The sequence below is a fragment of the Pecten maximus genome, chromosome 11, assembly GCF_902652985.1.
Source record: "Pecten maximus chromosome 11, xPecMax1.1, whole genome shotgun sequence".
NCBI classification, from domain to species: Eukaryota; Metazoa; Mollusca; class Bivalvia; order Pectinida; family Pectinidae; genus Pecten; species Pecten maximus.
This window is the reverse complement of record NC_047025.1, coordinates 21,206,940-21,219,232: the sequence shown is the minus strand read 5'-3', so window position 1 is coordinate 21,219,232 and position 12,293 is coordinate 21,206,940. Positions and strand designations below refer to the sequence as shown.

At 39.1% G+C, this 12,293-nt stretch overlaps 1 protein-coding gene across 1 annotated transcript in view; it reads right to left on the bottom strand.

Annotated features, from left to right (window-relative positions):
* Positions 1-12,293, bottom strand: part of LOC117338495 (ATP-dependent DNA helicase Q4-like) — a 263,643-nt gene that overhangs the window by 217,579 nt on the left and 33,771 nt on the right. Inside the window, exons 5-12 of the mRNA XM_033899851.1 lie at positions 11,497-12,171; positions 10,910-11,224; positions 10,170-10,279; positions 7,701-7,894; positions 7,066-7,239; positions 6,720-6,836; positions 5,192-5,284; positions 1,540-1,676 (exon numbers count right to left, since the gene is read on the bottom strand). Of these exons, the coding sequence (XP_033755742.1) occupies positions 1,540-1,676; positions 5,192-5,284; positions 6,720-6,836; positions 7,066-7,239; positions 7,701-7,894; positions 10,170-10,279; positions 10,910-11,224; positions 11,497-12,171 (1,815 nt within the window). The remainder of the gene's footprint in view (positions 1-1,539; positions 1,677-5,191; positions 5,285-6,719; positions 6,837-7,065; positions 7,240-7,700; positions 7,895-10,169; positions 10,280-10,909; positions 11,225-11,496; positions 12,172-12,293) is intronic.

Here is a 12,293-nt window from a genome sequence, read left to right as displayed (position 1 = left end):
TGATGTGACTAGGCAATACTGGGTCATATGTAGTGATGTGACTAGTGGCAATCCTGGGTTATATGTAGTGATGTGACTAGAGGCGATCATGGGTTATATGTAGTGATGTGACTAGAGGCAATCCTGGGTTATATGTAGTGATGTGACTAGAGGCAATCCTGGGTTATATGTAGTGATGTGACTAGAGGCGATCATGGGTTATATGTAGTGATGTGACTAGAGGCGATCATGGGATATATGTAGTGATGTGACTAGAGGCAATCCTGGGATATATGTAGTGATGTGACTAGAGGCAATCCTGGGTTATATGTAGTGATGTGACTAGGCAATCCTGGGTTATATGTAGTGATGTGACTAGAGGCAATCCTGGGTCATATGTAGTGATGTGACTAGAGGCGATCACGGGTTATATGTAGTGATGTGACTAGAGGCGATCATGGGATATATGTAGTGATGTGACTAGAGGCAATCCTGGGATATATGTAGTGATGTGACTAGAGGCAATCCTGGGTTATATGTAGTGATGTGACTAGAGGCGATCCTGGGATATATGTAGTGATGTGACTAGAGGCAATCCTGGGATATATGTAGTGATGTGACTAGAGGCAATCCTGGGTTATATGTAGTGATGTGACTAGAGGCAATCCTGGGTAATATGTAGTGATGTGACTAGAGGCAATCCTGGGTAATATGTAGTGATGTGACTAGAGGCAATCCTGGGTCATATGTAGTGATGTGACTAGAGGCAATCCTGGATCATATTTAGTGATGTGACTAGAGGCGATCATGGGTTATATGTTGTGATGTGACTAGAGGCAATCCTGGGATATATGTAGTGATGTGACTAGAGGCGATCATGGGATATATGTTGTGATGTGACTAAGAGGCAATCCTGGGATATATGTAGTGATGTGACTAGAGGCGATCATGGGATATATGTAGTGATGTGACTAGAGGCAATCCTGGGTCATATGTAGTGATGTGACTAGAGGCAATCCTGGGTTATATGTAGTGATGTGACTAGAGGCGATCATGGGATATATGTAGTATTGTGACTAGAGGCAATCCTGGGTCATATGTAGTGATGTGACTAGAGGCAATCCTGGGTTATATGTAGTGATGTGACTAGGCAATCCTGGGTTATATGTAGTGATGTGACTAGAGGCAATCCTGGGTCATATGTAGTGATGTGACTAGAGGCGATCATGGGTTATATGTAGTGATGTGACTAGGCAATCCTGGGTTATATGTAGTGAAGTGACTAGGCAATCCTGGGATATATGTAGTGATGTGACTAGAGGCAATCCCGGGTTATCAATAGTGGTGTCACCAGAGTAAATCATGGGTTATATATCAGTGGAATACTGGATTATAGATAATCATGAGGCAAGGGTAAATCCTGAGTTATACATAGTGATATGAACTGAATAAACATTGGAATGAAGTGTAGCTGAGCATGACTGATAACTCATTAGTATTTAAAGATGAAGGCATCAGGGCTGGAAGTGTTGACAACCCATCGTATCAAGATTTACTTGCCTGGTCCTCCATTAGTGAAACTAACGGTGATATCACTAAGGTAATACTCTTGGAGCGCTGGGCATAAAGGTAGGCTGGTAACTGGTAACATAGAGATTTACCTCCGCCAGTCGATAGGACAACCAGAGTTGACTGACCTGTCAAATATATAACACAGACTTATCTCCCCCGTCAACAAAACAAGAGGCCCATGGGGCCTGTATCGCTCACCTGGTTGGATTTGACCAAATGTCAAAATAATGTTCATGTTCAATTCGTTTTATTTGTCAATCTCAAACAATGCTATATACATGTATGACTATAGTGTGGAGATCCCAACTGCTTTAAAGAAATAACGAAGTCCAGACTCTCTAAGAGTCTGAAAGACCTCAAGGATTGTTTTTACAACATGCATTCATAACTTTATGACTAGTAGCGATTTAAAGGAATTACCTTTATTTACCCTATGGGGCCCCACCCCTTTGGCCCCTTGGGGGTCAAAATCATCATTAATACAAAATCTGTTTCGCTTTCCCCAATGATGTTTCTGACCAAATTGGGTTCAAATCCATTCATAACTTAATAACTAGTAGTGATTTAAAGGAATTACCTCTATTTCCCTTATTGGGCCCCGCCCCTTTGGCCCCCCGGGGGTCAGAGTCACCATTTATGTAAAATCTGTTCCCCTTCCCCCAAGGATGTTTCTGACCAAATTGGGTTCAAATCCATTCATAACTTCATGACAAGTAGCGATTTAAAGGAATTAACTTCTATTTCCCCTATTGGGCCCCATCCCTTTGACCCCTTGATGGTCAGTCACCATTTATGCAAAATCTGTTCTCCTTCCCCAAAGGATGTTTCTGACTAAATTGGGTTCAAATCCATTCGTAACTTTATTACTAGTAGCGATTCAAAAGAATTACCTCTATTTCCCCTAATGGGCCCCGCCCCTTTGGCCCCTTGGGGGTCAGAGTAACCATTTATGCAAAATCTGATCCCCTTTCGCCAAGGATATTTCTGACCAAATTGGGTTCAAATCCATTAATAACTTCATGACTAGTAGCGCTTTAAATGCATTACCTCTATTTCCGCTATTGGGCCCCATCCCTTTGGCCCGTGGGGTCAGAGTCACCATTTATGCAAAATCTGTTCCCCTTCTCCCAAGAATGTTTCTGACCAAATTGGGTTCAAATCCATTTGTACCTTTATGACTAGTAGCGATTTAAAGGAATTGCCTTAATTTCCCCTATTGGACCCCGCCCCTTCGGCCCATTTGGGGTCAGAGTCATCATTTATGCAAAATCTGATCCCCTTTTGCCAAGTATGTTTCTGACCAAATTTGGTCAAAATTCTATAAGAACTTTTAGACTAGTAGCAATTTGAAGCAAATGTTGACGGACGACGGACGGACGGACGGACGACGGACACTGCGCCATGACATAAGCTCACCGGACCTTCGGTCAAGGTGAGCCATGACATAAGCTCACCAAACCTTAGGTCCAGGGTAGCTAAAAACCAGTATTGACTGACAAATTAAATACCTAACGCTAAGAGGTTACCTCCCCTGTCAACAAGAAAACCAGTATTGACTGACCAGTTAAATACCTTACGTTAAGAGGTAACCTCCCCCTATCAACAAGAAAACCAGTATTGACTGACAAATTAAATACCTAATGCTAAGAGGTTACCTCCCCTGTCAACATGTAAACCAGTATTGACTGACAAGGTAAATACCTAACGCTAAGAGGTTACCTCCCCCTGTCAACAAGAAAACCAGTATTGACTGACAAATTAAATACCTAATGCTAAGAGGTTACCTCCCTGTCAACAAGAAAACCAGTATTGACTGACTAGTTAAATACCTACGCTAAGAGGTTACCTCCCTGTCAACAAGAAAACCAGTATTGACTGACCAGTTAAATACCTAATGCTAAGAGGTTACCTCCCCTGTCAACAAGAAAACCAGTATTGACTGACTAGTTAAATACCTACGCTAAGAGGTTACCTCCCTGTCAACAAGAAAACCAGTATTGACTGACCAGTTAAATACCTAATGCTAAGAGGTTACCTCCCCTGTCAACAAGAAAACCAGTATTGACTGACCAGTTAAATACCTTACGTTAAGAGGTTACCTCCCCCTGTCAACAAGAAAACCAGTATTGACTGACCAGTTAAATACCTAATGCTAAGAGGTTACCTCCCCCTGTCAACAAGAAAACCAGTATTGACTGACAAATTAAATACCTACGCTAAGAGGTTACCTCCCCTGTCAACAAGAAAACCAGTATTGACTGACAAATTAAATACCTAACCCTAAAATGTTATCTCCCCTGTCAACAAGAAAACCAGTATTGACTGACTAGTTAAATACCTACGCTAAGAGGTTACCTCCCCTGTCAACAAGAAAACCAGTATTGACTGACAAATTAAATACCTAATGCTAAGAGGTTACCTCCCCTGTCAACATGTAAACCAGTATTGACTGACAAATTAAATACCTAATGCTAAGAGGTTACCTCCCCTGTCAACAAGAAAACCAGTATTGACTGACAAATTAAATACCTAACGCTAAGAGGTTACCTCCCCTGTCAACATGTAAACCAGTATTGACTGACAAATTAAATACCTAACGCTAAGAGGTTACCTCCCCTGTCAACAAGAAAACCAGTATTGACCGACAAATTAAATACCTAACGCTTAGAGGTTACCTCCCCTGTCAACATGTAAACCAGTATTGACTGACAAATTAAATACCTAATGCTAAGAGGTTACCTCCCCCTGTCAACATGTAAACCAGTATTGACTGACCAGTTAAATACCTAATGCTAAGAGGTTACCTCCCCTGTCAACAAGAAAACCAGTATTGACTGACCAGTTAAATACCTAATGCTAAGAGGTTACCTCCCCTGTCAACAAGAAAACCAAGGACCTGTTTTTAAATGTAATACTTCAGACATATATCTTGACGGACCTGTAAATGTTAATACAGGCCTTGGAAGTCTTTGTCAAGGCTTGTCTTTATTTCATAAACGAACAACACCGGCCCAACTGGTCCAACCGTTTGGACTGCAAAAACGAAAAAGGCCCAGTATTGACTGATCAACCTAATACCAAACACTAACAAGTTCCTCTCCTTTCAATAAGAAAACCAGTATTGACTGACCAGTTAAATAAACAATGTTAAGATGTTATCTCCCGTCAACAAGAAAACATGTATTAACTGACCAACCAAATTACAGGTTACCTCTCCCTGTTGCACACTTAACAACGACCTGACTTTTTAACATCAATTTTATCATTTTAGCTGATCCAGGACCAAATTTATAATAAGATGTCAGCAGGGCCTGTATTATTTGATATTCAATGGTGTTAAATTTAAATCTAAACTGCTAATATCAGTCAATCAGGAGGCTACAGTCGACATATTATCATCATTCATTTATCTTGACAAAGAACAATAAGATTGAGCGCCAGATTGAATTGAATTGTATTTCATTTCTAATATAATTTCAAGATGCGCAATCAATTATCATTTTCTCAATATAGGAGATCTTGATTAACAAATTAAATCAAAATTTCATGGCAAATGTCAAAACTAGTAAAATCATGAAAACCAGCCTGTAGATAAATGAGAATACGATGTAGTTCTGAGTGTCTGTTATAAATAATCTACCAGAAAGAATCCTGATGATAGCCTGCTCTTGTCCTCTCCTGAACTCATCAAACCCAAACATCTTCAGGCCTTTCCAAACATCAGCTGGGGTTTCTGAAAATTCCATATTACTCATTAACCACATAGTGATACAATCTCTGTATGAAACATCTTAACAATACATTAAAATTGTAAATTTCAAATACACCATAAACAAATTTATGGTAAATAAAAATTATCTGCTTCAATGATTGGCCATCAGGACACTTCTCTTAGAAGTCCAATATTGGCCTGAGGAAGTGATTATCCTGGAACATTGGACTCAGACTAAACGAGGTATTAGAGTAACAAGCAGACAGCCTTACAGCAGTGCTCCACGTATCATATGTGACACCCAATACCTGTGTAATCTATCATTAACGTTCATGTCTTGTCTCAATTGCTATAATGGCTGAAGCCTTAACGCAGATCCTGGGTGGTGTGATGATTGACAATGATGGCAGATTAAAGATCCCCTAACACAGACAAATATCTTTACTTTAACAGGAATTCCCTGGTATTATCTGTCTCCCTGTCCCTGTTATAACTCTTAACTCCTATAGCACGCAAAAAAATCTGAAAATCTGCTTTCATTTTAAAATTATATATACTTTAATGATCGTACAATTTGAATATTTTTGAAGAGTTAGTATCTGCATTTACTCAAAATCCACCAAAATTTCAGTTTTTCATCCTGAAATTGGATAATGGTCATCCAAATCACTATGTTTGTCTTTATCATAGCTATAAATTCTATAACAACATTTGTTAGAATTAGGATTTGTAATACATACACTTAGTCTAAATGTAAGTTTTGTGGTTTAGATGAGTACACCGACAGTAAAATAACAACTCAGTCTAACTTCTTTTAGTTATGGCAGGACAAACTAATATCATAACACATCTCATGTCAAAGGAAAGGAAACACAGAATCTGCACTGCAGCAATCCCAATAGCCTTTATAAGCATAGTAGTTCAGTAATTCTATTCAAACCATACAGACAGACCCAATTAGTCTGACCCCATTTATACCCCAATTAGTCTGACCCCATTTATACCCCAATTAGTCTGACCCCATTTATACCCCAATTAGTCTGACCCCATTTATACCCCAATTAGTCTGACCCCATTTATACCCCAATTAGTCTGACCCCATTTATACCCGAGATATGTAGTGGTAGACAATCTTAGTCCATCTGTACTTTAATAACATCCATTATCTTCTGTCTAGTAATGTGTGATATACATCAGTAATAACTGTTGTCAATTAAAACATTATCATGTAGGTGTAGCTCACGCTAACTTCCTCAAATCACAATGTGTACTGTGCTTTCCTAATTTCTTGACTGAAAAACATAAGTTTATTTTGAAGGTTTGAAGCACTACTAGTTAGTACCCGGTTTACTGCCTACATGACTCCATCTACTTCTAGATTTCCTCTCACCGACTACAGTAAGGGTTTTATTGGTGTTCAAACACTACTACGAAAAACTTTGCAGATCATCTTTACCTTGGGTACCTGGTTCGATTAAGGGCGAAAAAGGGGGCGGAGTTATCATATACTCCGGAGCTGACCTGGTGATTCCAGCCTCTATTTGAACTTCTTCTTCGTCTTCTTCGTCTTCTTCTGAGGCATACCGAGAACAATCGATAAACCAATAATTAAAACAGTGATTCTACAGATGAGAGCTAATCACAATACTTCTAGTTGTATTCATCTAAAGGATAAATCATCAATCTAATTAACTTCTATTGGAAAGAAATACTATGTAATTGTAATAAATGTAAAAAAAAAAACATTTATTTTTCAAGCAAACATCTTCCAACAGTCATATGACTTTTAAAGCTGAACATACCCTCTTTATCCTCTTTTGTCTTCTTTACATTTTTCTCTTTTTTGACCTCTGACCTCTTGACTTTGATACCCTTAGCCATCATGGCTGCCTCCTGAAGACTTGGAAAATCCTCTTCATTGACAGGTTCCTCGTGTCGGTCACCACTTCCCATTTTTCCTGATTTTGAGGAGCCACCTTTGTGAAAATCAAAACCTCATCAGTTACCATGGTGTTTAACGACTTAAACGTAAGAAATACCTACAGGGGTAAAGAGGCTAATCAGACCTGTAATAACCACCTCACTATAAAATTCTGATGGACTGGGAAATAAGCACAATGACACTATTTTCCATGGATCTAATAGACAAGATATTGAAAATCAAACTGATATAGAGACCGTATTTATGAAACGATTCTCAGCCTCAAACATGAAATCTGTGCTCAATACAACTTTCTTTAACCTTGCTTAAATCATGAGAGAGCAGTTGAAAAGAAAATCCTAAACATTGAAAATAATATCTCACCTGACGTCTCAACAAAATTCCTTCAGATCTTTGAAAAAATATTATATAACTTTGTTTCTATCGATATGATAATTCACACCAATTGAAACGAAGTGCCATAACTGCTTATTACTTTTGAATCCAGAAACTTACCAGGACATTTGTTTGCCCAGTGACCAGATTGTCCACACTTGAAACAATTGTCTCCCCTACTGGCACTGCGAGCGGCCATCTTTTGTTTCCACATGAAGCGTTTGTGTTGTGGTCCAGTCATGCCTTTCCCTCCCTTCCGCTTATAGGTCTTCACTTTCATATTCAGACGTACAAAATTGTCCTGCGAGATTTTCCTGCATGAAAATATATGTATACTATTTCGATAATAAGATTTTCTTAACTAAATACATAAGTTTAATCCCAGTGGAAATGAAGGTCTAAGTTTTAACTCCAGTACAATAAGTCATGTTTTAATCCATAATACAATGTCATGATTCAACTCCAGTACAATAAGTCAAGTTTTAACCATAATACAATATGTCATGTTTCAACCCAAGTACAATATGGCATGTTTCAACCCATGTACAATATGTCATATGTTTCAACTCCAGTACAATATGTCATGTTTTAACCCCAGTACAATATGTCATGTTTTAACCATAATACAATATGTCATGTTTTAACCATAATACAATATGTCATGTTTTAACCCAAGTACAATATGGCATGTTTTAACCCCAGTACAAATCATTGTCCAACAGGGGTGTGGTCCCTGTCCAACAGTGGTATGGTCCCCGTCCAAAAGGGTGTCTGTCTTCCCTATCCTGCAGGGGTATTGTCCCTGTCCAGTAGGGGTGTCATCCCTGTCCAGTAGGGGTGTCGTCCCTGTCCAGTAGGGGTGTCGTCCCTGTCCATTAGGGGTGTCGTCCCTATCCAGTAGGGGTGTTATCCCTGTCCAGTACGGGTGTCATCCTTGTCCAGTATGGGTGTCGTCCTTGTCCAGTAGGGGTGTCGTCCCTGTCCAGTAGGGGTGTCGTCCCTGTCCAGTAGGGGTGTCGTCCCTGTCCAGTAGGGGTGTCGTCCCTGTCCATTAGGGGTGTCGTCCCTATCCAGTAGGGGTGTCATCCCTGTCCAGTAGGGGTGTCGTCCCTGTCCAGTACGGGTGTCGTACCTGTCCAGGAGGGGTGTCGTCCCTGTCCAGAAGGGGTGTCATCCCAGTCCAGCAGGGTCTGGTTTGCTCTACAAGGGGTCAGCTGGCATTGAGAACACCTGAGATCAGGATCAGGTTACATCAAGCTGTGTTATGTAGCCACAGACATCACCAATAACAAACAACCATATTTGGTTATTTGGATGGGCAAGATTGATCATCGGAAGAACAATGGACTTGCTTCTACTTCCTATATATTAGGGCATGCCAAATTTGGTAAAAATCCATTCTGTACATTATAATTCGTAGCAATTTAAATGGAAAGTTGAGGGATCTATGCCAGATACCACAATATGGCATAGACTCACAAGTCCTTTGAACCAGGTGAGCTGAAAACAATTATATTGCTTATCACTATTTTACGGTTTTATATTTATGCAATTTGTGCAAATAAATTGTGGTCTGAGGTTCACTCAAACCATTTTTTAAGTTGTCTCTATTAGAGTGCTATACATATTATGTTGTCTTCCCTTAGCATGAGCATCTTTATTTGAATTTGGATTAATGTGTTACACACTCCATCCCTTGTCAAGCTTCAAATCAGTCGCACACTTTTAGCTTAATACGGAATATACAATTTTATCTGTAATTTGATATTTGCTGTCACACAATGATTTTATAAAAGTACACATTGTGTCTGTTGCCTAACATAGGTTATTGGAATGTCCTGAACTTTTACAGAACATACAAAAGACAAGTCTTCAAATTAATCTGCTGACAGAAAAAATCAATTTGACAAAATTGATTTTACTGTGTTAAAAATCCTGCAATTATAAGTGCATACATAAGAAATCTGCTACAAAAGTCTCCTTCAACACTGCTATAAATATCCTAATAGATACGTTAGACAATTAAAGCACTGCCAGAAATGCCAGACAAAGCACTGCTGTAAATATCCTAATATATACGTCAAAGCACTGCAATAAATACCCTAATAGATATGTCAGACAAAGCACTGCTATAAATATCCTAATTGATACGTCAGACAAAGCACTGCCATAAATACCCTAATAGATACATCAGACAAAGCACTGCCATAAATATCCCAATAGATACGTCTGACAAAGCACTGCCATAAATACCCTAATAGATACGTCAGACAAAGCACTGCTATAAATATCCTAATAGATACGTCAGACAAAGCACTGCTATAAATACCCTATTAGATACGTCAGACAAAGCACTGCTATAAATACCCTAATAGATACGTCCGACAAAGCACTGCTATAAATATCCCAATAGATACGTCAGACAAAGCACTACTATAAATACCCTAATAGATACGCCAGACAAAGCACTGCTAAAAATACCCTATTAGATACGTCTGACAAAGCAATGCCATAAATACCCTATTAGATACGTCTGACAAAGCACATCATCATTCCAACAAACAGTGTGTACAAACAACTAAGTCTTACCTTCGAGAGCCTGCAGCGGACTGTTTCTTTGGAGCAATGCTGGGTTTGACATCATCTTCACCTCCGGAGAGATCTACTTTATCAACCGGTGGTACATCTGTACAGGATACCTAGGAAAACAAGTAACCACAGAATCTGAGAAATGTTCAACAAACCTTTGGCCATTTTGTTTTTCCTGACCAGAATTAAATTCAATTGGACCATTAACTAAGGATGGTGGGGAACCGGTCCATCATGCTTGAGAGGTATCTTTCTAGTACTACTCAAGAAATAGTGATAAAAACTATCAAAATCCAAGATGGACACCTGTCAGACATTTTGTTTTCCTGATTAGTCTCAAAATAAAATAGACACAACTTAGGACCAAAGCGAACCTTGCATCAAGTTTGAGAAATATCCTTTTGATACTTTTCAAGCATTAGCAATAACAAGGATTGTTTACAGATAGACCATGGATGGACTACAGACATAGGGCAATTTGAATACACACCATCTGATGATGATAGGATATTTTCTTTTAGTTTTTATACCTTTTTCCTTTTTATTACATTCATTAGCTTGTCAATTATGCCTAAGTTTAAACTAGAAGAAAAGTTTGGTAATCTATTCATTAACCAGTGAGAAACCTAGTTATACTACTACATGAAGAGCCTATTGGCTTCACACTTTTCAACTGAATTTCATCTGTCAGTCTGTCCTATGAACAACTCAATTTAGAAGGACATCAATTACATATTTACATTTTCAGCAACTTCTGCTTTTTTCCTTTTCCTCTGAGCACCATCTTCACATTTATCTTTCTTTCGCTTCCTGTTTTGTTTAGAAATGACAGGAACATCCTCTACATCCTTCAAGTCACTAACTTCCATAGGAACACAGTCAGGTGTCACCGTCTCGCCCGTCCATTTCTGGGTAGTCTTTTTGACCGACACATTGTGTGTAGGAACAGGCATCACCTGTCTCTCCCGTCCATTTCTGGGTCGTCTTTCTGATTGGCGTAATATGTGACTGTTCCGTTTCTTGATCTCCACTCTTAGATGCAGCTTGGTTGGTGATATCCAGGTTTACTGTGTTGCTGTCTTTGTGGGGTTCTGTAGTGTGCGAGTGTTCTTCATGCTCCTGTGATGTATTTGGTTTTCTCTGTCTAGGCTTCTTGGGCACCGGACTTTGTAGTCCAGTATAATGCTCAGTAAAATCTGACTTTACAGTACCATCGACTTCATCGTCCATGGGTTCACTAAGACTGTAACTTGATGATTTTGGTAGAACCGGAATCTGATTTCTGACCTTACACATTGTACTGTATTTATCAGAAACAACAACCTCATCTACAGCAGAGTTTGGAACATTGGATGGCTTTCCGATTAGACAGAGAGACAGCTTTCCTAAACATACCAAGCTTGGAGCATTCCATACCTTTGTTTTCTGTCTCTTTGCTCACGTGATCAAAAACCATTTGGTCCGTGTCATCTGCCTCATCACTAAAACAAGCAAAACTTTCCTCCTCCTCATCTCGAGATGTTGTTACCATGGAAACATTTTGCTGGATTGACTGCTTCCACTGCCTGGAGACAAAGGCCTGCTCCTTCACCTCTTTTTCACCTATCTGTTTGGAATTTGCAAATAATTTACTGCTAAGGCCTTTCAAGTATGTATTGTTTTTCTTTGAATTTGAACTCTTTGGCTTCACCTTTGCTGAACAACTTGAAAGTTTTTTATCAAACTGCTTCCCCCAGACTTCTGGTTCTAAAGGTGGTATGTCTTCATTATTCTCAATTTTATGGCTGTCTGGATTTGTGTCACTTGAAACATTTTCGAGTTCCACCTCCTTCCCTTCACGTTCCCAATCTTTACACTGAATCTCAGCGGTTACTCCGTTATCAGGACCCACATCATGTGAACTATCTCCATTCATACCCTTCGTTGAATTATTTGTAGATAGAGTTTCATGGGCTTCATTGTTCATATCTGCAACTTTGGAGTCAGATGAATTTATCCTTCTCTAAAAATAAGAAATAAAAAAAAATAAGATGAAATAAAATTACAAATCAAAATTGGTTCCAACAGCTACAGGAAGTTTACTTACTATGTAATGACAAATAGTGCATTTAAAACAAAGAATAG